General features: G+C 47.7%; 1 protein-coding gene and 1 long non-coding RNA gene across 2 annotated transcripts; one reads left to right on the top strand and one right to left on the bottom strand.

Moving 5' to 3' along the window:
• Positions 1-930: 930 nt before the first annotated feature.
• On the bottom strand, positions 931-19,793 carry Atmin (ATM interactor). Its single transcript, XM_036187819.1, has 4 exons — positions 19,426-19,793; positions 8,760-8,885; positions 6,925-7,124; positions 931-5,162 (listed from the first exon to the last, which is right to left on the bottom strand). Exons 1-4 carry the CDS (start codon positions 19,747-19,749, stop codon positions 3,356-3,358), a joined length of 2,457 nt encoding a protein of 818 aa, XP_036043712.1. The 5' UTR covers positions 19,750-19,793; the 3' UTR covers positions 931-3,355.
• On the top strand, positions 19,357-21,268 carry LOC118583968. The gene is made up of 2 exons (XR_004944985.1): positions 19,357-19,991; positions 21,110-21,268. It is a non-coding gene; the product is annotated as an uncharacterized LOC118583968 (long non-coding RNA).
• Positions 21,269-22,322: the final 1,054 nt, after the last annotated feature.

Here is a 22,322-nt window from a genome sequence, read left to right as displayed (position 1 = left end):
TCCTTCCCAAAAAATCTCCCTTCTCAACGTAGTCCATGTTATTAACTGCTTGAGAACCAAGAGCCTGAGCCCCCTCTGCATTTGTTCCATAGCAACGCCTCCTGATGTGTGAACTAAAGCATTGGTGTGTCTACTGCTAACTACCCAGCCCCAGCAACAGAAAGGGCCCTTTGAGCACCAGACAGCTGAGTCACTCTTTGGTCCTAAGAATATTGTACTAGGTGGCATCTGCCTGAAGACACTAGATGAAAACTCATGTCATCTAACAATGGGAGTCACATCTGGATATTAAGTGTGCAGACATCTATGTTGTCCTCTCCCAGAGTCAAATCAATGACTCTTGATACAACTGTGAGATGAGAGAACACAGCTTCAGAGCACTTGACCCCAAAGTTGCATATCCCTTCCTCCCGACAGCTCTCTCTCTCTGGTTTTTTGAGACAGGGTTTCTCTGTGTAGCTTTTGAGCCTGTCCTGGAACTCACTTTGTGGACCAGGCTAGCCTTGAACTCACAGAGATCTGCCTGCCTCTGCTTCCTGAGTGCTGGGATTAAAGGAAGGCACCACCACGCCTGGCTATACTTTTATTTTTTATTTATGAATGTGTGTATGCACATGTGTTAGGGTGCCCACCAAGTTCAGAAGAAGGCATCAAGTCCCCTGAAGCTAAAGTTACAGGTGGTTGTGGTATGGATGCTGGGAATCAAACCTGGGTCCTTTGGAAGGGCAGCAAGCTGTCTGAACCACTGAGCCACCTCTCCATCCTTTGGGGTATTGTTTTTTTTTTTTTTTTTTTAGGGAAAACTATCATTTTCCCATGAAAGCATCTGAGCACAACTATGGCACTATCATCTTCTGCAAACCCCGAGTTTGTAAGAAGTTAGGGCAACAGAGTCACATTATGAGTATGTACAAAACTCACACCAGAAGGTAGAATTCTAGTTTCTCTTTAATCACCGAATTTGTGTTTACAAACAACCTTAGAATTCAGGTGACTAAGGGTTTGTTGGGACAGTTCTTGCACATGAAGGACAATTACATGCTCCATTTTTTTTTTTTCTGTAACTATCAAAGAGACATTGCCACAGAAACAAAAACTTAAAGCCATAGATCGCTGCACTTATATTTACAAAAAGCCACGAGCAGACATGCATTTCTCCCTCAGCCAGAGGGCTTAAATAGATGCTTGAGTTAAGGCAGTGACAATTCCAAAACACAACAGGAAATCTAAGTTAAGGCTTTATGTCTGTTCTGACACTCACATTCACGGGCAACTTTGACCAAAACCACTGTTTAGCTACTGGGGTGCACTCACCCGCTGGGTGTGTTATCAGCCCATTACGGAGTTCTTTGCATCAAGTGAATGGGACACAACATTGGCAATACCACCAATGTACCTAATGAATCATCAGTCCCCTTAGGTTTTATTCTAAGGGTTCAGCTTTTGGCAGCACAAGCATACAGCACAGAAAGCACAGGGCTTTCCAGGGTAGACTGGATGGTTCCCCAGGCTCTGCTCATCCTGGTTTGCCTGAGAATTGGGCAACAACTACTAATCCATGATCTACGTAATGCAGAGAGCCCGCAAGGCGTGTTGGACCACGTTCTCCCCTCAAAACGCAGAAACTATTCTTGATTATTGAAGCAAATGGTCTACAGCTTTTTGTCTTTAAAGAATGTATCACAACAGAATCTAGACTAGCATACTTTAGATGGATCTACCCTACGATTGCTAGTCTCAAGGTACACATAATATGCTTGCCAGACCCAAGTGCTTCCTTCAAGGAAAAGCGGGTGTGTGTGTGTGTGTGAGAATCGGGGGGAGGGGAAAGGGGGGTGGCTGGAAGGACTTGGTAGGCAAGCTGCTCCTATCAAGATTAGAAGTGTAAAAAGTACTGAAAGGGACTAGCAGGAATGTCTTTTCCTCACCCTACTTTCCCTTTGTAATTCTCAGAAAGTCCATGAGTACATTATGGGAAGCAGTCGGGTAGCCCCCAGGGTCTACTGTGGAATGGGAAGGATGTTTGTGGGTATGATGATATGAAGTATGTATTTGCACACAACACCCCCAAACTCCAAAATATTTAGAAGAAATGTTTTGCTTTTGCTTGCTATGAGGTCACTGGTAGCTGGTAGCCTCCAGGTAGCTAGGATGGGGACAAGTCACAGGAGAGCACGGCATGATTAATGACTGAAAGGTTGGGGTATTTTCAGCTTCATCCCTATCTCCCAACCCAGTGGGGAAGGCGGCACTCAAGGTTCAGTTGATCATTAATGGCAATGATTTGAGCAACTCTACCCATACTACAAAGCAGCCATTAACCCCAGAAGACTGGGTTTGGAGGGTTTCTACAAGTCTAAATATATAGATTCTTGGTAGGTGCTCTGCCTAGAGAGGGCATGGAAGCCCTGTGCCCCTTTCCCACCCATTCTACAATAACTGTGTCCCTGAGTTCTGTAAGCCTCTCTAATATATTAACTGAGCCCAAAGAGTGGGGAGTCACAGGAACCCCAATTTATAGTTAGAAGCTCTGGGGTCCTGGGCCCCAAACAGAAGTGACTATCCTCTAGCCCCTGTGTGCTCACAGCTGGCTGCCTGCTAGCATGTGGCAATCCCACAGATTTGGTCACTGAGATCTTCTTGATCAACAATTGTGAGAACAAAGTTTTTCCATGTCGCAGGATGAGCCCGAGACGAACAAAATGGCAGGATTCCACAGCGCTGTTGTCCCCACCCCGGTTTGGGTGCCTTCCTCTCACTAGGACTGCTAGGTACACGGAGGAGTGCCGGCCAGTGACTGCAGACAGGAAAGGACGTCAAACAAAGCTGGCGGCAATCACTGCTCGGGAAAGAAGGGACCGCAGTGACTGTGTAAAAACTGTCATAAAACCTCAAGACAGCTGGGGCTTCCCTTAGTGTTTCCCAGTCAGAAGGGAGGTGACAAGGCAAGGGGGTGGCAGCGTGAGTCAGCAGCCACGCATGGTTGTCTCACGTTGGAGGTGCCATTCAAGTGCGCCATTCTTGGGTTAAGCAGTTGCAAAGCTTGCACCCTACTACCTGGTAAGCTTGGCTTCAGCTAAATGGTTGTAAGTTTTACAGTGTGAAATGCCTTTTTTTTTTAAAGATGGAAAGAATAGCTACACAGGAGCCAACGTATGCAACATTGAAACTTTTTAGATTAACACCTTACACTTTATAATACACTCACATTTGTACACCAACTGTGTTCACAAGTACAAAACGCCAAGAACTGCGGAGAATCTACAGAGCTGTCCCACCAACTCCATCCCTAGTTGGTGCAGCTGTCCTGTCCCCATGTTCTAAACCCACAAGGAGAGGGGAGCTGGCTGCACCTTCAGAAGCTGGAGACGGCGTGCAGCTCCGAGCATGTCTGGGTTTCCACAGAGCTGAACTGAGACTCCATTGTGTTCCAGGCCACATCAGCTAGAAGGAAGTCACCCACCGCTGTCTGAGTCTCGTTGCTGGTGAAGAACAAGCTCCCCAGGGGCTCGAAGCCAGAGTTCATGGTCTGTGTTTCCGTGCTGTTCAGCTGGACCTTGCTCTCCAGAGCAGCTGTGTGTCGAGTCGGGGAGGCACCTTCAGTTTGGGTCTCTGTGTCAGAGGAGTCAGTGCTCATGGAGAAGCTGGAGTGTTTCAGGATGCTGCCCAGGGGCAGGTGAGGACTACTGTCTAGGAAGAAGTTTAAGTCTGTCTGTGTCTGTGTGTCAAACATCTCTAGGCCTAAGAAGCTTGAACTTCCCCTGAACCCGTAGGGCTGTGCCGCCGAGGGGTCTGTGAGGAAGAAGTCAGTCTGGGTCTCGATATCCAGGGACTCCAAGGCAGGCTCAGTGCTCATGGTGCTGAGTCCGCTCTCTTCAGTCTGGGTCTGGATATTTGAGGCTGAGAGGAATTCTTCAATGTCAAAATCGATCCCAGAATTCTGGGCTGAGGCTGATGGGAGCTGGACATCAGGCCCGGGGTTCGTGTCGGACAGAAGACCCCGGTTATCCAGTGCTTGGCCAGGCAGATTGCTTGACAAGATGTTTTCTAAGTCACTCAGTAGATCTATGGTTTGGGTCTGATTATCTGTCATGTTCTGTGAGGGAAGCATGCTGTTCTGGGCACTGAAGTGTAACAAGGGTGCAGACTTTTCAATGACTTGGCTTAATATCTTAGGGTCATTCTGAGGTAACAGACCGTGATTTACTGTCTCTGAAACTAAACCGCTACTGATGATGCTGTCCGTGGGAACACTGAATGATGAATGGACACTTTCAAAAATGTCCCCACACAGGCCAGTGTGGCCCACCTGCACGGGATCATCTGTGGGATCTCGCATCCTGACGGTTTGGGTTTCTCTGGAGATCCCACCTGGCTGGAAACAGGCATCTATAAATGCATCTGTCTGAGCAGCTATGGATGAAGTGACCTTAGAGCTGGGCACCAATGTCTGGGTGTGGACACTAACAGGAAGGGACACTTGAGAATCAAATGACAGGTCAGTCTGAGAACACGAGGACACGGAGGAATCAGGGCCAAGCCACTGAGCAGAAGGTACCAAGCTGGGTGAGGCGTAGGATAGATCCGTCTGCACGTTGGTTGAGATGCCATCCTTCTGACATGCATTCCCTAGTTCTTGTAAAGGGCTGCAGGGGCTCTTCCCCAAGTTCACCGGAACACCTGCACTGACTGGCTCAACAACAGGACCAATAATTTTCGGAAGAGGCAGGCTCTCCTTCAGGGAGCAGGCCTCTGAATCCAGGCTGAGGATCAGGGTTCCCACTGACAAGGGGACTAAGTGCACAGCCCCTGCTGCAGAACCCTGATCCACACCTAACACCACAGGCTGGGCCGAGGCGTCTGCTGCAGGCACAAAGACAGGCACGGGGGAAAACTGCATGATGGGAAGTTTAAGCAGAGCCACCTTGGGCTTTGGTAAAAGCAACTTTTGGGGGCCCCGGGGAGGTGCTGCGATGTTCTGCTTTTTGGCATGAGGGCTGCAGGAGTCTTCAAACGACGCCACCAGCTTTACTTCCGGCGCTTCCAGTTCATGAACATCCTGGTGAGGGGCTAGTTGGTCACTCAATGGTTCGGTGGTTTTACTGGACAACTTCTGGCTTTGTAGGTAGCTTTCCATTTTCCTTTTTTTACTAGGTGGGTCTCTGGAAACAGTGACAAAACAAAAATAAAACCAATTTTAAAATGAAACTAAAAAGGATTTATTTTTTAAAAATGTATGTGGGAATTGGGGATTTAGCTCAGTGGTAGAGTGCTTGCCTAGCAAGCACAGGCCCTGGGTTCGGTCCTCAGCTCCAGAAAATAAAAAAAATTAAAAAAAAATTAAAAAAATTTATGTGCATGCGTGTGTCTCTGTGTTAGTATGTTTACATGGCCACAGGGGTTAGAAATAGGTATAGAGTCCCTTGGAGCCGGAGTTGTGGGTGCTTGTGAGGTGCTTGGCATATGTCCTGGGAACCAGAATCAGGTATTCTGTAAGAGTGGAAAGCTCTCTGGGTAACTGCTGAGCCATCTCTTCAGTCCCTAAAATGTAGCTTTTGTTGACTACAATACTATTATCTTCATTACGTATTAGTGCCATTTCTCACAGGAAAGATGGGATACAGACAGTGCCGATGCATCCCTTCAGCATCTCAGAGTTAGGATTACACTCAGAAATATCCTCACTCTCACTGCAGGGACGAAATATAGCTCTGGCTGGCCTTCACTTTTGGGACCTCTTCTGCCTCCTAGAGGATTACAGGAATATGTTACATACACTCCATCCTCAACTTGGGGTTTAGAAATTCTATTTTTTATTACATGTATTTATTGTGTGCAAACACATGTGCCACAGCACATGTACTGTGTGGAATTCAGAACAACTCTCAGGAATTGGTTCTCTCTTCTACCATGTGGGTCCTGGGGATCAATCAAATTCAGGTCATCAGGCTTATGGCAAGAACCTTTACCCTTACCCACTGAGTCGTCCCACTGGCCCCTTAACTTAGAACTTTCAAATCAGATCAAGAAACTTGGAAGTACCATACCTACATCAGAAAGCATTACACCAAATACAAATCTGATCTTTGAAAATGAAGTTTAAAGCTGGGCCTATAATTATGATCCTAGCTCCACAGGAGCCTGAGGCATGAAGTTAAGACCATCCTTAGCTACAGTGAGTTCAGGGCCAGTGTCAACAAAAGACAAGTAAAATGAGGATGGATGTGACATAGGGCTGTGTGCTCACCCAGCATGCATGAGGCCCCGGATTCAATCTTTAGCACCATGGAATGTAAGAGAACAGACAAAATGAAACTGAGTTACAATACAGCTTTTAGTGCTCAGCAATCCCTTTCTCTCTCTTGAGAGAAGATGCTGACATTTTCAAATGGGAATAGGAAAGGGGCCTCAGGAACCATGTGCTGGAGAGCTAGCTCAGCAGTTAGGACCCTTGCTGCTTTTCCAGAGGACTTGAATTTGGTTTTCAGCACCTGCATTGGGCAGGTCACAACCACCTGTAACTCCAGCTCCAGGGAGTCCAATGCCCTCTTCTGGCCTCTTCAGGAACCTGCATGCATGTGCCACGCACACACACACACTGACATACACACATACATATAAGTAAAAATAAAAACCTTTAGGAGAAATACAAAGCAAGTGGTCAGCATCCCAGGCTCTGTGCTGGGCACTGGTGTACACACCTGTAACCCCAGCACCCGGGAGGCTGCAGCAGGAGGACCATCGGCCCAGCCTCAAACAGGAAAATAAAAAGAGACCCTGGCCAGGGGGCTCTTCTGTTACTACTGCTGCTACTCCAAAAGAACCCTTTGCAAAGCCACAGGCTCTTTCCCAATGTGGCTGGCTCCCCAGGAAGCCCTCTTTCCAGCCCCTCGCAGCTCCTCACCGCATCTCTTTGTGCTTTACCTGTGTTCTGCAGGGATCTCGTGGCCGGTTCGGTAGATGTGAGACTGCAGCGCGGTTCTGCTGGCGTAGGGACAGCCACACGTACACTGGAAGGTCTTGCCACAGTCCTCCTCATGCCGTTTCAGGTCCCACTCGGTGCCATAGGAATTACTGCATTTACTGCATTTGTGCTTCTTTTCTGCATGCATTTTCATAAAGTGCTGCAAAAAACACAGTTGGGATTAAGACAAGAAGACAGCATCCCGTTAAGATCCACCCACACAGCCAGCTTCCCAGCGATCACCAGGCACAGCATTTGCCAGTAGACAAACTTCAGTTTAACATATGTTTCTCCTTATGCAGAGTGGGCAGGCTGCCTTGGAACCAATCCGTGTATTCAGACTCTCAACTACACATTCAGTGCTGTGGGCCAAGAATATACAGTGTGCTGGCTAGATTTATGTCAACTCGACACAAGCTAGAGTTACCCTAAAGGACGGAGCCTCAGTTGAAAAAATCCCTCCATAAGGTCTGGCTGTAGGGCATTTTCTTAATTAGTGATTGATAGAGGAGGGCCCAGCCCATGGTGGGCTGGTGGTCCTGGGTTCTATAAGACACGGGACCAGGATGAGCAGATAGATCATGATGAGTACGCCAATAAGCAGCATCCTCCCTGGTCTCTGCATGAGCTCCTGCCTCCAGGCTCCCGCCTGTTTTGAGTTTCTGATCTGCTTCCTTCAATGATGGACTATGATGTGGAAATGTAAGCCAAATAAACAGTTTCCTCCCCAACTTGCTTTTTTGGTCATGGTGTGTCATCACAGTAAGAGCAACCTTAACTAAGACAAACAGTCTCTGCGAGGCCCTTCTCAAGACCCTCCAGCAGAACTTTAATCATTTCACTTTTGTTTTTCAAATTTTATTTTTATGTATGTGTTTCTGTGCATGCATGTGAACATGAGTATAGTGTCTGTGGGGCCAGAAGAGAGATCAGATTTCCATGGAGCTACAGATGGCTCTGAGCCACTTGATGTGGGTGCTGGGAATAGAACTTAGGTCCTCCCGAGAGTCATGTGTGCTTTCAGCCACTGGACCTTTTCTCCAGCCCTCAGGATCAATCTCTTCAGTCTCGAACCTCTCTGCCCCCAGTAGAGGATCCCTCCCTCCTCACAAGACAGCCTGGTTATGGCTGCTCAGCAGGTAGCGCACAGACGAGTTTACCCCATTGGCATGTCATTGTGCTGCTTGAGCGAGACCGGCCCCAGGGGCTCAGATGTCTGGATACTTGGTCCCCGTTGACGGGTGGCACTGTCTGGGTAGGTTCAGGAGGTGTGGTCTTATGGAGGAAGCATGGCACTGGGGACGGACTGGGGTCGGGGGGGGGGTTCACAGCCACATGCCTCCCTAGTTTGCTCCCTCTGCATCCTGCTTGCAGCTTAAGATGGGAACACTCAGCTTTTGCTGTGGCCACCATGCCTGCCTGCTGCCCCACTTCCCTGCCATGACTGACTCTCATCCCTCTGGAACTGTAAGCCAAATAAAATAAACACTTCCTTCTATAAGGTGCCTTAGTCATGGGGTTTTTATTTATTTACTTTTAAAAAAGATTTTATTTTATGTGCATGTATGTGCCACATGTGTGCAGTTCCTACAGAGGCCAGAAGAGGGTTGGGTTTTCTGGAACTGCAGCTACAAACATTTTTTAGTGGCCACGTGGCTGCTGGAAACTGAACCTGGAAGAGCATCCAATGCTCTGAACCACTAGGCCGTCTCTCCAACTTCGCCATGGTGCTTACTGCAACAACAGAGAAGTAACTGACACGTCCGCTTTGAAAAAGGTACAGTAAGTGACATACCTGTTTAACCAGAGAGAACTGAGAAAATGGTCTGTCAGGGCCTCGAGGACATCCTTTAATTGGACAACAGTAGAATTTTGGGACAGTTTTCAAATCTTTTCTTATTGTTGGATTTACTATGCCGTCCTGCAAAAGTAAAATCCAGCAATTATCATTAGTGATTATTGATTGATTGATTGATTCATTCATTCAAGACAGGGTCTCTCTATGTACTCCTGTCTAGCCTGGAACTCAGTATGTAGACCAGGCTGGCCTCAAAAATCAGAGTTCTGCTGCCTCTGCCTCTGGAGTGCTGGAATTAAGGGGTGAACCACACCTGGCTCAGCAATCACCTCACAAAACCCATCACAACAGGCTGGTGATAGAAATACAGGAACTAGGCATCCATCTGCCCTCCCAGCCAGCATGTCCGCAAGGAAAGCCACGCCCCAGCTCCCAGGCTTGTCCTTGCTCTTGTTTCTCATCCTCACTCACATTCTTAGTTTGAGCCCCTGAGAAAACCTCCTGTGAATAGGACCTGGGCCTCATTGGGAACACTGTCACTCTCCATTTTTCAGGGTGGGTGTCCTCATGCACGAAGGTGCTCATGCATCCTGTGCAAGTGTATAGAGGTCAGAGGTCAACATTAGGCAGCTTCCTAGATCATTCTCCATTTTATTTACTTTTGGAAATTATGTTTATATACTTAGTATGTGCATGCATGTGCCACAGCACACATGTAGAAGTCAGAGGACAATTTGAAAGAGTCTATCATTCTATCATATAGGCCCAGGGGATTACCCTTACGTCGCTGGGCTTGGCAGGCAGCACCCTGACCTGGTGGGCTGTCTCACTGGCCCTCCATCCTATTTTTTTGAGATATAGTCCCTCACTGTGATGGCTGTTCTTGGTTGTCAACTTGACTACATCTGGAATGAACTATAGTCCAGAAATGGAGGGCACACCTGTGAGAGGCCTTTTGATTGGTCATCAATTCCACTAGGCTCCAAGGATCTTCCTGTCTACCTTCCCAGTGTTACTGTAGGCATGGCCTCCAAACTTGGTCCCCATGCTTGCATCACATGTCCTTTATAAACTAAGTCACCTCCCCAATTCTGGTGTTGTGTGTGCTTGGTACCCACTGAGGCCAGAAGAGGGCACCAGATCTTATAAGCTGCCATGTGGGTGCTGGGAATTGAACTCGGGTCCTTTGGAAAAGCAGTCAGTACTTTTAATCACTGAGCCACATCCCCAATTTTTGTGTAGCACGAATCGTTAGGTCTTATCAATAAAAACAAACCCAGGAGCCAGACATTGGGGTGAACGCTGAAAAATCAGTGAGACAGAACAAGCCACAGCTAACCTCTCCTCGATAACTTCTCAGCTGATCCTGTTTCCTCAAACTGGAAGCCTCCGAGTTCTCATCCGAATAGATCTCAGCTGAAATGCTGCTGAAAGCCTAAAGGCTTAAAAAGCCCTAGTTCCTGGTTTTTTATGACTCATATACCTTTCTGCTTCCTGCCATCATTTCCTGGGATTAAAGGCATGAGTCTTTCCCAAGCAAGATATGAGATCTCAAGTCCTGGGATTAAAGTATGTGTCACCATGCCTGGTTGTTTCCAGTGTGGCTTTGAACTTGCAGAGATCCAAATGGATCTGTCTCCAGAAGGCTAGGATTAAAGGTGTGTGCTATCACTGCCTAACCTCTATGTATAATATATTGTCTGTTCTGTTCTCTGACCCCAGGTAAGTTTATTAGGGTGCACAATATATTGGAGGACACAATTATCACATTTCCCCTTTTGTCTAAATAAAGGAATCTTATAAGTAATATAAGATAAAGTATATACAATAAGTATATACAATATATAGTCAAGAATTATATTAACAATGTCTAGTCCATTAACATTTTTGCTATGTGTAATTCATTTTCTCCTAACCCAATATTCTACCATCTCCAGTTCCTCCTCCCGAACTTCCCTTTACAAGTCCTCATTAAGTAGTCCAGGCTGGCCTTGAATTTGTTCATCTACCTCAGTCTCAGAAGTAGCCTGGAATGTTTGTGTCATCATGCTTAGCTTTTGAAAATGTTTTATTTATTTTTTATTCTGGGCCAGTGAGATGGCTCCATGGGTAAAGACACTTGCTAAATAAGCCTGATGACCTGAGTCCAATCCCTGGACCCAGATAGGAATGAACCATTTCCTGAAAGTTGTCCTCTGACATCCATACATGAGCCAGCCCCTCAATAATAACAATAAAATAAAATGTATTTTAAGAGACATGGTTTTTAATACGTTGCTCAGGATTGTTGAGGTTCAAGTAAGCCTCCCTCTGCAGTCTCTGGAGTAGACAGGTCTATACTTACACACACTACCACACCAGGCTATAAGTGATGTCAACTGGAAATTTAAAAAATTTAAATGCATATGTATGTCCTATGTGTGGAGGCTAGAACACCTTGGGTCACACTCTCAGGAATGGTGACCAGTCCTTTTAGACAGAGTCTCTCACTGGCCTGGAACTTGCTAGCCCTGGGATTATAAGGACATGCTACCTTACCACACCAGGCATTTTAACATGGGTTCTATGGGGGATCAAATTCAGGTCCTTTGTGTGGCTGTCCAGTCTTGGCCTGAGATTCTTGGTGGATTCAGACATAATTCCTGCTGATCACTCCTAGCTGCCTCTAAAGAAGGGGGTGGGTGGTGGCCTGCCTGTCTATGGGTCATCAGAGAAAGAAATGGGTGGCATCCTGCTAAGAGGCACATGGTCCTGGGATACACACTCCTCTGTCTGTTGTACACTCAGGGTGTGAGACATTACTAGCTACCTGGTCCAAGTCTTCCCCTGGTTCTTCCTTTTATAAAACTTTCTTTTATTTATCCTTTGTGTCTTTCACATCATGCATCTCAGTCCCATTCATTTCCCGTCCCTGCATATTTGCCCTCTGCCCTAGCAACCTCCCCTCCAAAATGAAATTTGAGAGAGAGAAAAAAGGAAACTCTAGTCATGGAGCTGTAGTGACACAGCGAGTCACCCAGGAAACACTTTTATCCACACATCTTTACTTGTAGGTGCTCACTGCACTCATTGGTCTGGTTCGAGGCCTCTAGTCCCTGCTACACTATCAATGCTGGGCCCTCACTGGAACCCCCTCTTGGTTATCTGCTGTTGCCTTGTGTCGTAGAAGTCCTGCAGCTTAGGGACTGCAGGACCAGCCTCCTATGCTCCAGCAGATCATAGATGATCCTCTGGTTCTGAAGAGGAACATGGGACTTTGATGACGGCCCACTCACCGAGAGGGAAAGAGGCCTTGCTTTGCTCAAACTCCATCAGTTGCCTCTGTTCGTTTTGGATGTAGTCATCCCTCCAGGTTTTCAGTGCTGGCCTACGCCATCAGGACCATGCCATGGCACTGTCTACAGCAGCGGTTCTCAACCTTCCTGATGCTGCAACCCTTTAATACACTTCCTCATGTTGTGGTGACCCCAACCATAGAATTATTTTGTTGCTACTTCATAGCTGTAATTGTGTTACCATTATGAATCATGATGTAAATATCTGATATGCAGGGTTGAGATTCACAGGTTGAGAACCACTGAACTAGACTCATGCTCAGTTGGATATTTAAGTGGTCTCCCCCCAAAATTCTCCATTCTCTTCGGTTTCCAGTGAAAGTATTTATCTATTACTGTTTAACTGAGGTATGTAATTCCAACTCCTCCTGATCTAAGCTGCCACTACAATCGTCTTTTTCTGTTTTCTTCATGCACTGCCCCCATAACCTCTAAGGATTTCACAGCCTTTACTTTACTCATTTTGCCTGTATAGTCATCATCTTTAAGAATATGTTTATTTATGTGTGTGTTATGTGTCATGTGCAGTGCCTACTGAGGCCAGAAGAGGGCACCAGAGTCCCTGGAGCTGGAGTTGCGGGTGGCTGTGAATGAACTGACGTGGGAGTCAGTAACTGAACTCAGGTTCTCTGGAAGAGCAAAAAGCTCTCTTGATCACTGTGCCTTCTCTCTAGCTTCATTCTTTATCTTGTTGTTGTTGTTGTTACTGTTTTGTGGGGCTAACCGAGCCACTCCCCAAACCTTTCCTTTTGTGTTTTGTCAAAAGACTTACTATCAATAAACTAAGCTGGCATCTTAGTTCCCTTGTGAATTCAGTTTCTGCTGAACATTGACTGGTATCTGCTAGGTGACGACAACCGGCAATGTCCCTCAGCACCAACCTCATTTCCTTTACCAATTTATCAGCTTTTTAAAAAATGAAACTTCATCTTTTAAAATGGTTGATTTATTTTATGTGTGTTGGTGTTTTTTTCTGCATGTATGTCTGTGTGGGGATGTTGGATCCTCTGGAACTGGAGTTAGAGTCAGTTGTGAGCTGCCATGTGGGTGCTGGGAATTGAACCTGGGTCCTTTGGAAGAGCGGCCCAGTGAGTGCTCTTACCACTGAGCCATCTCTCCAGCCCCATCAGTTTTTTTTAAAACATAATTTCTTAATTAATTCTTTGGGAACTTCACATCACATACCCCAATCCCACTCATTTCCCAGTCCTTCTGCCCTCCACCCCTGTAACCTCCCCTCCCAAAAAGATTAAAAACAAACAAACAAACCATCTCGCTGACCCCTCTGGGCAACAGCCTGCTCCTCTATCAATGGCGGCCTTCTTTCACACCAGTCACAGCTGTCACTGGACTAGTTCCACTCCGCTCCTGTCTCTCTTGCCTCTCCATCACATACTTGTTTGTCACAGTGGCACTGGGTGCTGCGGTGTGTCATACAGTATACACTTTTGTCCGAATGGCGTTTATTGCAATGGTTCTGGTTCAGGGCCTCTAGCTTCAGCTACACTATCAATCCTGGGCCTCTTGGATATCCTGCTCTTGCCCAGGGTCATGGAGATCCTGTGGCTATGGTTCTGCAGGACCAGCCCCTTCATGTGCTCCAGCAGCCCACAGACAGGAGTGTAGTTGGAGAGAGAGCTTTGCTCCAGGTGCCACCAAGCCCCAGCAGTCCGGTAGCCCACTCATAAAATGAACACACCGACGCTTACATTACTTATAAACTGTATGGCTGTGGCAGGCTTCTTGTTATCTACTTCTTCTATCTTAAATTAACCCGTTTTTATTAATCTAGAAGTTGCCATGTGACTCATAGCTTACCGGTACCTTACATCTTTCTTGTCATGGCGCGGCTGACCATGTCCCTCCACCCAGCCTTCCACTTCCTACAATTCTCCTCCTCCTTGTCCCGACTACCCTATCGTTCCTGCCTGGCTACTGGCCAACCAGCACTTTATTTATTTTAACCAATCAGAGCAACACATTTGACATACAGAACATCCCACAGCACGCGAGTTGGGGTAGGCCAACTCAGGGCCCTGGACCTGGCCTGGGTGGTGGTTGAGCTGGTCAGCTTAGGTCTCTGCTGCCCCCACCCCCGCTGTCACAGCAGCGGTCAAAGGATGGGGCCAGCTCTCCCATCTCTCCAACTCATACTCCACCTTTCCTGTCTCTCCATCACATATTTGCTCTTCATTAGCCCCATGGGGGGCACTTGGATAGCTTCCCGCTGCACCCCCAGTTATGTTTTTAATAGAAAACTTTTGTGTGGGGTGTGGTGGTGCATAAGCCTATAATCCCAGCATTCAGGGGGCTGAGGCAAGCAGATCTCTGTGAGTTCGAGGCCAGCCTGGTCTACAGAGTGAGTTCCAGGACTGCCAGGGCTACACAGAGAAACCCTGTCTCAACAGAGAGAGAGAAGAAAGAAAGAGAAGTTTGAACTGACTCATATTTTTCCCATCTAGCATTATTAGAGAAAAAGGATGTGTGCGTTCAACTGAAAGACGCTTCCAACTCCTTAGCCACGTGTCCACAATGGAGCTCCTTCCAGCCAATTCATACTCAGCTGTCTCCATCATCAGATTCTAAGCTCTTAAATTGACAAAAAAAAAAAAAAAAGGCATCCTACATATTTTGCCAGATATATATTTTGTATTAAAAATAATTTATTCTGAAACACTCTGTGTATGCATGAGTTTTTGCATACCACAAACATGGCCTGTGGAGGGCAGAAGAGGCCATCAGATTATCTGGAATCTGTGTTACATGTGATTGTGAGCATTTATGGGGGTGCTGGGAACCAAACCTGGTCTGCTTTAAAAGCAGCACTCACTCTTAACCATTGAGCTATCTCTTTAATTAATATTTTAAAATTAATTTTAAAACATTTTTAGCCTCCAGATTAATTTTTTTGTTTATTTGTTTTCGAGACAAGGTTTCTCTGTGTAGCTCTGGTTGTCCTGGAACTCACTCTGTAGACCAGGCTGGCCTCGAACTCATAGATCTCGAGTGCTGAAATTAAAGGCGTGTGCCACTACTGCCCAGCTCAGATTAATATTTTTAAAACTTACCTTCAGTCATGCCATTGCCTTGTTCAGACCATTTTCAACAGCTTCCCAGAGCAACCCATGTCCAGACCTCAGCAGCCTGGACACTCAAGTCCCCACCCTTCCTTGTATTGTTGTTACACCTAATGGAACTCAGCCTGAAATATCCTTCACAAAGTGCTTGGGACTAGAACTGACTCTGAGACTCAAAAGTTTGCACAGACTTTCCCTGCTGAGTTAAAAGCCCCCAATGCTCCCAAATCCGAAGGTTTCGAGCTTCGTGGGTGCTCCAAGAGTTCTGGATTTGGAGGCATTTAAGATGCTCAGCCTGTCATTTTAGTTTTCCAACCTCTTCATTTGTGTTACCTGGTGGCTCCAGGATTATTCTGAACCAGTAAAAGTTCAATGTGAGCTTGTATATTGTTCACCTGGCCTGCCTGAGCCAGAACTGCACTGTATGTGGAGATGAGACCTCAACACTTGTATAAGTGGATGCTAAAACCCCTGCCCACAGCACCACCCACCGTCACACATATTCCCACCTTCCGGGGCCAGCTCCGTCATCACAGATCATTACAGAGACCACAGGGCTTTGGGGTTTCTTTCTACTTGCATTGTGAGGCAGTGAGTTCAAAGGTAGGCTAGGGAGAAGAGACAGGATGGCACACCACACCAGGAATCCCAGCAGGAAAGCAGTTACCCGCAGTCTCTACAGTGACAAACACTTGCCAGTTTGGGGCCTACGTCTTGTGTGTACGATTATAAACAGTCCACATTCTACCGCTACATGTTTACTCTCCTGCCTTGCTGCTGGCTCCGTCTTCTGTTTTCTTCTCGGAGGGTGCTCTACTCCAACCACACACTCCTTTCTCAGATGGAAATGTGGGAATCTTTTATTTAAGTGATATTAATATTAAACAAGTAAATAATCAAATTTAACACTTAAATAACAGCAATATTTATATATTCTAAGGGTTTACAAAAGAAAAAGACAATTCCAAACAGGATGGTGGGGGCCAAGGCGTGAAGCCCCAGGTTCCATCTTCAGCACCACAGAACAAAACCCCCCCAAAAACAAGGGAAAAAACACACAAATGAAAGGAGGAGGGGCTGGAGGGATGGCTCAATGGTTAAGAGCACCTGCTGCTCTTGCAGAGTTCCGTTCTAGCATCCATGCGGCAACTGGCAACTCATAACCACCTGTAACAACTACCTGGGTCTCCCTCCAGCTCCAGGGGGCCCAGTGCTGGGTTCTGGCCTCTATAAGCACCCTTTTGCCACACACACACACACACACACACACACACACACACACGTACTTTAAAGAACAGAAAAAGGAGGGTAAGGAAGCACGTGGCTTAAGAGGAGAGGCAAGGAAGGAGAAGACCATAAAGATGTCGGCAGAAACTGCCTCGCACCTCACCCCTTACAGAAGGCACCCAAGGAGCCCAGTCCACTTTTTCACCTATTCTAAACTGAAAGTCAGTAAATCTTCACATACTGTGGTTTACAGAGCAACCTGCCACAGCCTTTCTCTCCTCTCTAAAATAAGTTCCCAGGAAACTGCTGAAAACATACCCTTGGATGGAGCAGAATGCAGACCCCACTAAGCCAGGCTTTAAAACATGAATGCTGCTTGAGGATGGGCTCTGTAAGCGCCCGCCTGCCCCTCCCCCGCTTTCACACGCTTCTCCAGCAGTCAGGCAGAGCCTGCTTCCTCCACTCTTCCTCTGGATCATTTCAGCTCTCACTCCAAAGCATCACTGCTCCCTTTCTCTGCTGAGCCCACTCCAGGCACAGCTGGCTGATGACATGTCCAGATTTCCTTCTAGGGCATGGAATAGAGACATTTATTTTGAGAACTCATGTAAAACCAAAGGTGGCTTCCAGCTCCTCCGTCTCACTCGGCTTCCTTCAGAAGCTTAGGTATTCGGCTGGGGGTAGACTAGAATAAAATAACCATCCAACCAATGGAGAGGGAATAAAGATTATCATGGCAGATTTTGTGAGTTTGAGGCCAGCCTGGTCTACAGAGCAAGATCCAGGACAGGCTCCAAAAGCTACACAGAGAAACCCTGTCTCAAAAACAACAACAACACACACACACACACAAAAACAAACAAAAAAAGAATTGAACTGAAGAGCCTCTGGGTGGTAGCCAGCCTGAGGGTACACATGGCTGCTACCTGTGGCCTTACCACATAGGTATGGCTATATCACACAGGCCTCTTCATTAGAAAAAAAATGGACTCCCTTTCCATCAGACCACAGATGCCCAGGGGCTGTGGGTCCTGAGGTTACTTGGGCAGAGGTTACAGGGTAGTGAGCTGCCTGACAGAGAAACAGCAGCCACAGTTCTGAGGCAGTTTAAATACTGCTACCCAGTCCATCCTTGTGCTGCTCAGTATCTGGGCTCTAGAAGGGACCGGCCTCTTTACTGCTATCTCCAGAGGAGTGAATCTGAAAAATGGATTTGATTCTGCAAAACATGACTTCACACAGGCTCGAGGCAAAAGAGGACACCAGTACTCTGACATGCTCAGACCCCAGGAAGGATCTGACTGCTGACATTCACATTGGCTAGAGCAGGGCATGGTGGTGTGTGCTGTAGTTCCGGCACTTGGCCAGTAGAAGCAGGGACATTCCCAGCCGTGTAAGGTTACCCTGGTCTACACAGTAAGACCCTGCCTCAGAACTGAACCAAATGAAACCAAACCTGTATTGGCTCAGACATGTTCCTCCGGTCATATGTTATGTGTCTTCCTGAGCTTTGGGCACTTAAACAAAAGAATCTACTGTACATCATTAAACTAGTTCTCCACAGTCAGGGCATCTTAGTGCTTCCAAGGCATAACAAAGATTTGAGGGGTACAGAGCTCCTAACAGAGAAAAGAACAAGTGACTTGTGAAGAAATGTTGGCTAGAGTCACAGCAGCCAAGACTGAGGAAGCCTTTGGTCAGACTGGTGGCTTCTGATGAGAAACATACCAACCTGGGGCTGGGGATGCAGCTCAGGAGAGTGCTCCCCTAGCATTCATGAAGTCCTGGCTTTGATCCCCACATTGAATAAAACTGGGAATGATGGTCCCTGCTTGCAATCTCAGCATTTGAGAGGTGGAGGCAGGAGGATTAAAAATTCAAGGTTATCCTCAGCTACATAGTGAGTCTGAGGATAGCCTGGACCACACAAGACATGAACGAACCTATCAGCAAGGGGCCGATACTAAAGGCAGGTTATGGTTGTTGAACGCAAGTTACAAGGATTTGTGTGAGTAGGTTGTAGAATTCTTACACGCTCACTTTTCGCCTAAACTGTGGTAGGAAAAAAGGGAGAGTTTCATGAACATTTAGGATGAAAGAGAAAACTGCAGATCGAAGCCCATGGAGAGTACTTTTGTGCTGGAAGGAGGCCCAAACGTTTGCACAGAACTTCCTCAGCATGACCCTGCTGACATTTCCTGACTGACCTTTCTATGAGATCACTGTCGCCTCTTGTGTGCAGCTGCTAAGGCGAGTCACCCCTTAAGTACATACTTATTTGCCCTACTACAGACTGAAACTCGGAGTTGCTGCTGGTCAGTTCTCATGGGAAGTGCCGAAGGTGGGTTTACCTGGAGGTCAGACAGAGCCTGCAACCCTCTGATCCCACCCTCCAATCCGACCCGGGTAACATGCACAAATCCACAACTGCTGGCACAGAGATGTGATGGTGGAAGGAAGCTTCCTTTTGTAAACGTTGTTGTGACTTTACAGGTCTGGGGTGGGGTCTCGGCATCTGATTTTTACCAAGCTTCCAGAATATACTATAGGTTTGAAAGTCACTGTCTCCTTTTACGTAACACGGGGCGGTCTTGCTCAGACGACTGTCGTGTTATCTGTCGGTGGATCTCCTCCTAACAATCCACAGAGAAGCCTCCCCTCCCCTCTCATTCCTGTGCAGAGTTGATCTTAGCAACCCTGTGAAACTTGTAGCTCAAGTGCCGAGAGCTCAACCCGCAGCCGCTTTTGAATGACCGGGTAGGACCCACCGGCGGCTTCGCGGGAGGAGTGGGAAAGCGCGTGGGGTTGCACTCGGGTGCCTTGGTGGCATCACCTGTCGCTCATCCAAGGAACCCAGGTAACCGGCAGCTCGCCGAGGTGCTGTGGGCACGCCACCGGGAAGCGGCTGGCCCGGTGCGTGTGCGCGCCCCGCGCTCTCGCGCTCCCTCCGTGCACGGTCGAGCGCAGGTGGCCGGGCACCGCGCACACCCCGCACGCCCCGCGCCCCCGCCGCGGCCCGCTCACCTGCAGTCGGTGACTCTTGACTAGGTGCATGTTGAGCGCAGGACTGTTAGGCAGGATTTTGCCGCAGCCACGCACAGTGCACAGAATATTGGTGCGTACAGCCCGGGACAGCTCGCTCACAGACGGCTGGATCAGCTCCCGGGCCGGTGGCACCGGGGCCGCGGCCCGAGCCCTGGCCGGTCGCGGTCGGCTTCCTTGAAGACGCGACTCCGACGGCCTCCACGGGCCTGAGGCGGCGGCGGCTCCCCGCGTGCTCGCCGGCATAGCCGGGACACCCGGGGCCGGAGCCGCGGACCCAGCCGCCGCCGCCTCCGTGGCCGCCATGGTTCCCGCACGGCCGCCAGGCCCCTCTCTCAGTGCCCGCCCCCGCCGCAGCCACTTCCGGCAGAGGGCGGGGACGCCGGGCTCATTAGCATCCGGCCCGGCGGCCGCTGCAGCGCCCCCAGCCGGCCGCAGCGAGCGCGTATCGGAGGCGCATCTATCAGCGGAGCCAGCTGCTGGGAGAACAGGTGAACTGGATCAGTCCCATGGACCCAGCCATTCTTCTTCCTAGGAACCTAGCTCAGGTATTAGCTGCACAGAAGAAAAAGGGATGCTTTTAGTTTTATTTTTTGGTTGTTGCTTTATTATTATTAGGAGTTTTATATTGTAGACCATTTGCCTACATGCTAAAGGCCTTGAGTTTGATCCGTAGCACTTAAAAAAAAAGAGTGAGAGACACAACTTTATTTTATTTTTGAGACAGATTCTCATGTAGCCCAGGATGGCCTCAAACTCCCCCATATAGTCATCGAGCCCTTGAATTCCTGATTCTCTTACCTCTACCTCCCTAGTGCTGGTTTGTGGTGTACAAGATAGACAAGTACTCTGCCAGCTGAACTACATTCCCAGCTCCCAAAGACTAGTTATCTTCTCTCTGATGAGGGCAGAAGTCTGAAGTGGATCTACTCAGGTGAAATCAGGGTGTCAGCAGTGCTGGTTCTTACTCAAGGCTCCAGGGACCTTGCTTTTTCCAGCTTCTAGAGGTCTCTTGCATTTCTTTGCCAAGGGCCCCCTTCACCAACGTCAGTAATGGCGAGTTGAATCTGTCACACTCCATAACCGACCATTTTCAGCCATCCCATTACATCAGGCCTGTCGAGGTACCATAGAGGCTTTCGCTCAACTGTAGGATCCCTTTGCCTTGGGAACATACTGGGATTCCAGGGATTATGAGTCAGATGTCTTTGAGAATGGTTCAGCAATTGCTAGGGTATGAAGACTGACTGCTGGGAGGATATTCATGTCAATAAAATAAGGTTAGTAATGCTACTGGAAATGGTGGCTCACCTGTCACCATAGAACTCAGGAAGTAGAGGCAGGATTGTCACAGGCTCAAGGCAGCTAGGTTATGAGGTAAAATTGTCCTAAACATTGCTCACTCCCACAAAGGTCAGAACTTGGAAATGAGGTAGTGTATGTGAGATAACAACCACAACGCTGAGCATATGAAGTGTTCAATGCACTGCTGATATTTGGGGGACTGGTGGTTTGAATGTGAATAGCTGCCATAGGCTCATGTTTGAAGGCTTGCTCCTCAGTTGTTTATGAAGTGTTTATGAAGGACTAGGTGGTATGGCCTATTGGAGGAGGTGTAATCACCGAGGGTGGCTTCTGAGGTTTCAAAAGCCCATGTCATTCCCAGGTTCCTCTCACTGCCTCATGTGTGTGAAGAAGACAGCAGCTCTCATCTACTGCTCCACTATCACGCACGCCTGCCTGTCGCCATCCTCCCTCTGATGATGGGTGTGGATTCTAACCCTCTGTCACTGTGAGCGCCCAATTAAATGTGGTTGTTATCATTTGTTCTTTTTTCCAGACTGGATTTCTCTGTGTAACGGCCCTGGCTGTACTGTAACTGGCTGTGTAGACCAGGATGGCCTTGAACTCAGCGATCTGCCTCCTACCTCCTGTAGAGTGTGGGGTTGAAGGTGTGTGTCCTTTTATGAATTGCTTTCGTCACAGTGTTTTGTCGAAATAGGAAAGTAACTAAGACAGGGATTCGGAGTCAGTTCTTCTGACTTGAAGGTCTTTGGCTTTGCATTTCCTGCAGTAGCCGTCCCCAGGCATTTGCAGATGGCCATCAAGCATCCAATAGGTAAGTTTGAGAAGTCCCAAATCCAGAATTTTCTTAAGCAGGAGCCTCACTCTGGGATACTACTCGAGCAGGATAATATGATGGGTCTAATCCAGATTCCAATCTTCATCCCTGCCATTATACCAGGGAGAGCTATGAAGTAGTAGAATACCCCAGGATGCTCAAGGACTTCCGAGATGTCCCAGGACACTCAAGGCATGAATGTGATATACATAAACAGATGCGAGCAAAATACATATACACAAAATAAAATCCTAAAATCTTTTTTTTTCTCCAGAGTTTCTGTATACCCTAGCAGTACTGGAACTCGCTTTGTTGACCAGGCTGGTCCGAACTCAGAGATCACCTGTCTCTGCCTCTCAAGTGCTGGGATTAAAGGCATGTGCCACCACTGACGAGCCAAATCCAAAAAATCTTATTAAAGGAAAAAAAAACCAACAAAAAACCAAAGGTATGTATAGGGGGAGTTAGCATCTTTAAGCCTTAGTTAGGGTTTCAATTGCTGTGACAAAACACCATGACTAAAAAAGCAAGCTGGGGAAGAAAGGGTTTATCTGACTTACACTTCCAGAGCTCTGTTCATCATCAAAGGAAGTCAGGACAGAAACTAAAAACAGAGCAGGAACCTGGAGGCAGGAGTTGATGCAGAGGCCATGGAGGGGTGCTGCTTACTGGCTTGCTTCTCATGGCTTGCTCAGCCTGCTTTCTTACAGAACCCAGGACCACCAGCCCAGGGGTGTCCCTACTCACAGTGGGCTGG

This window comes from Onychomys torridus, chromosome 5, assembly GCF_903995425.1.
Source record: "Onychomys torridus chromosome 5, mOncTor1.1, whole genome shotgun sequence".
NCBI classification, from domain to species: Eukaryota; Metazoa; Chordata; class Mammalia; order Rodentia; family Cricetidae; genus Onychomys; species Onychomys torridus.
The sequence above is the reverse complement of the archived record's forward strand: the minus strand, read 5'-3'. Positions and strand labels throughout refer to the sequence as shown.

Coding starts and splice junctions, on each gene's coding strand:
- Atmin (XM_036187819.1), bottom strand. CDS start 19,749: ATGGCGGCCACGGAGGCGGCGGCGGCTGGGTCCGCGGCTCCGGCCCCG. Junction 8,886..19,425: donor TCAAGAGTCACCGACTGCAG/GTGAGCGGGCCG, acceptor TTACTTTTGCAG/GACGGCATAGTAAATCCAAC. Junction 7,125..8,759: donor AGTTCTCTCTGGTTAAACAG/GTATGTCACTTA, acceptor TGTTTTTTGCAG/CACTTTATGAAAATGCATGC.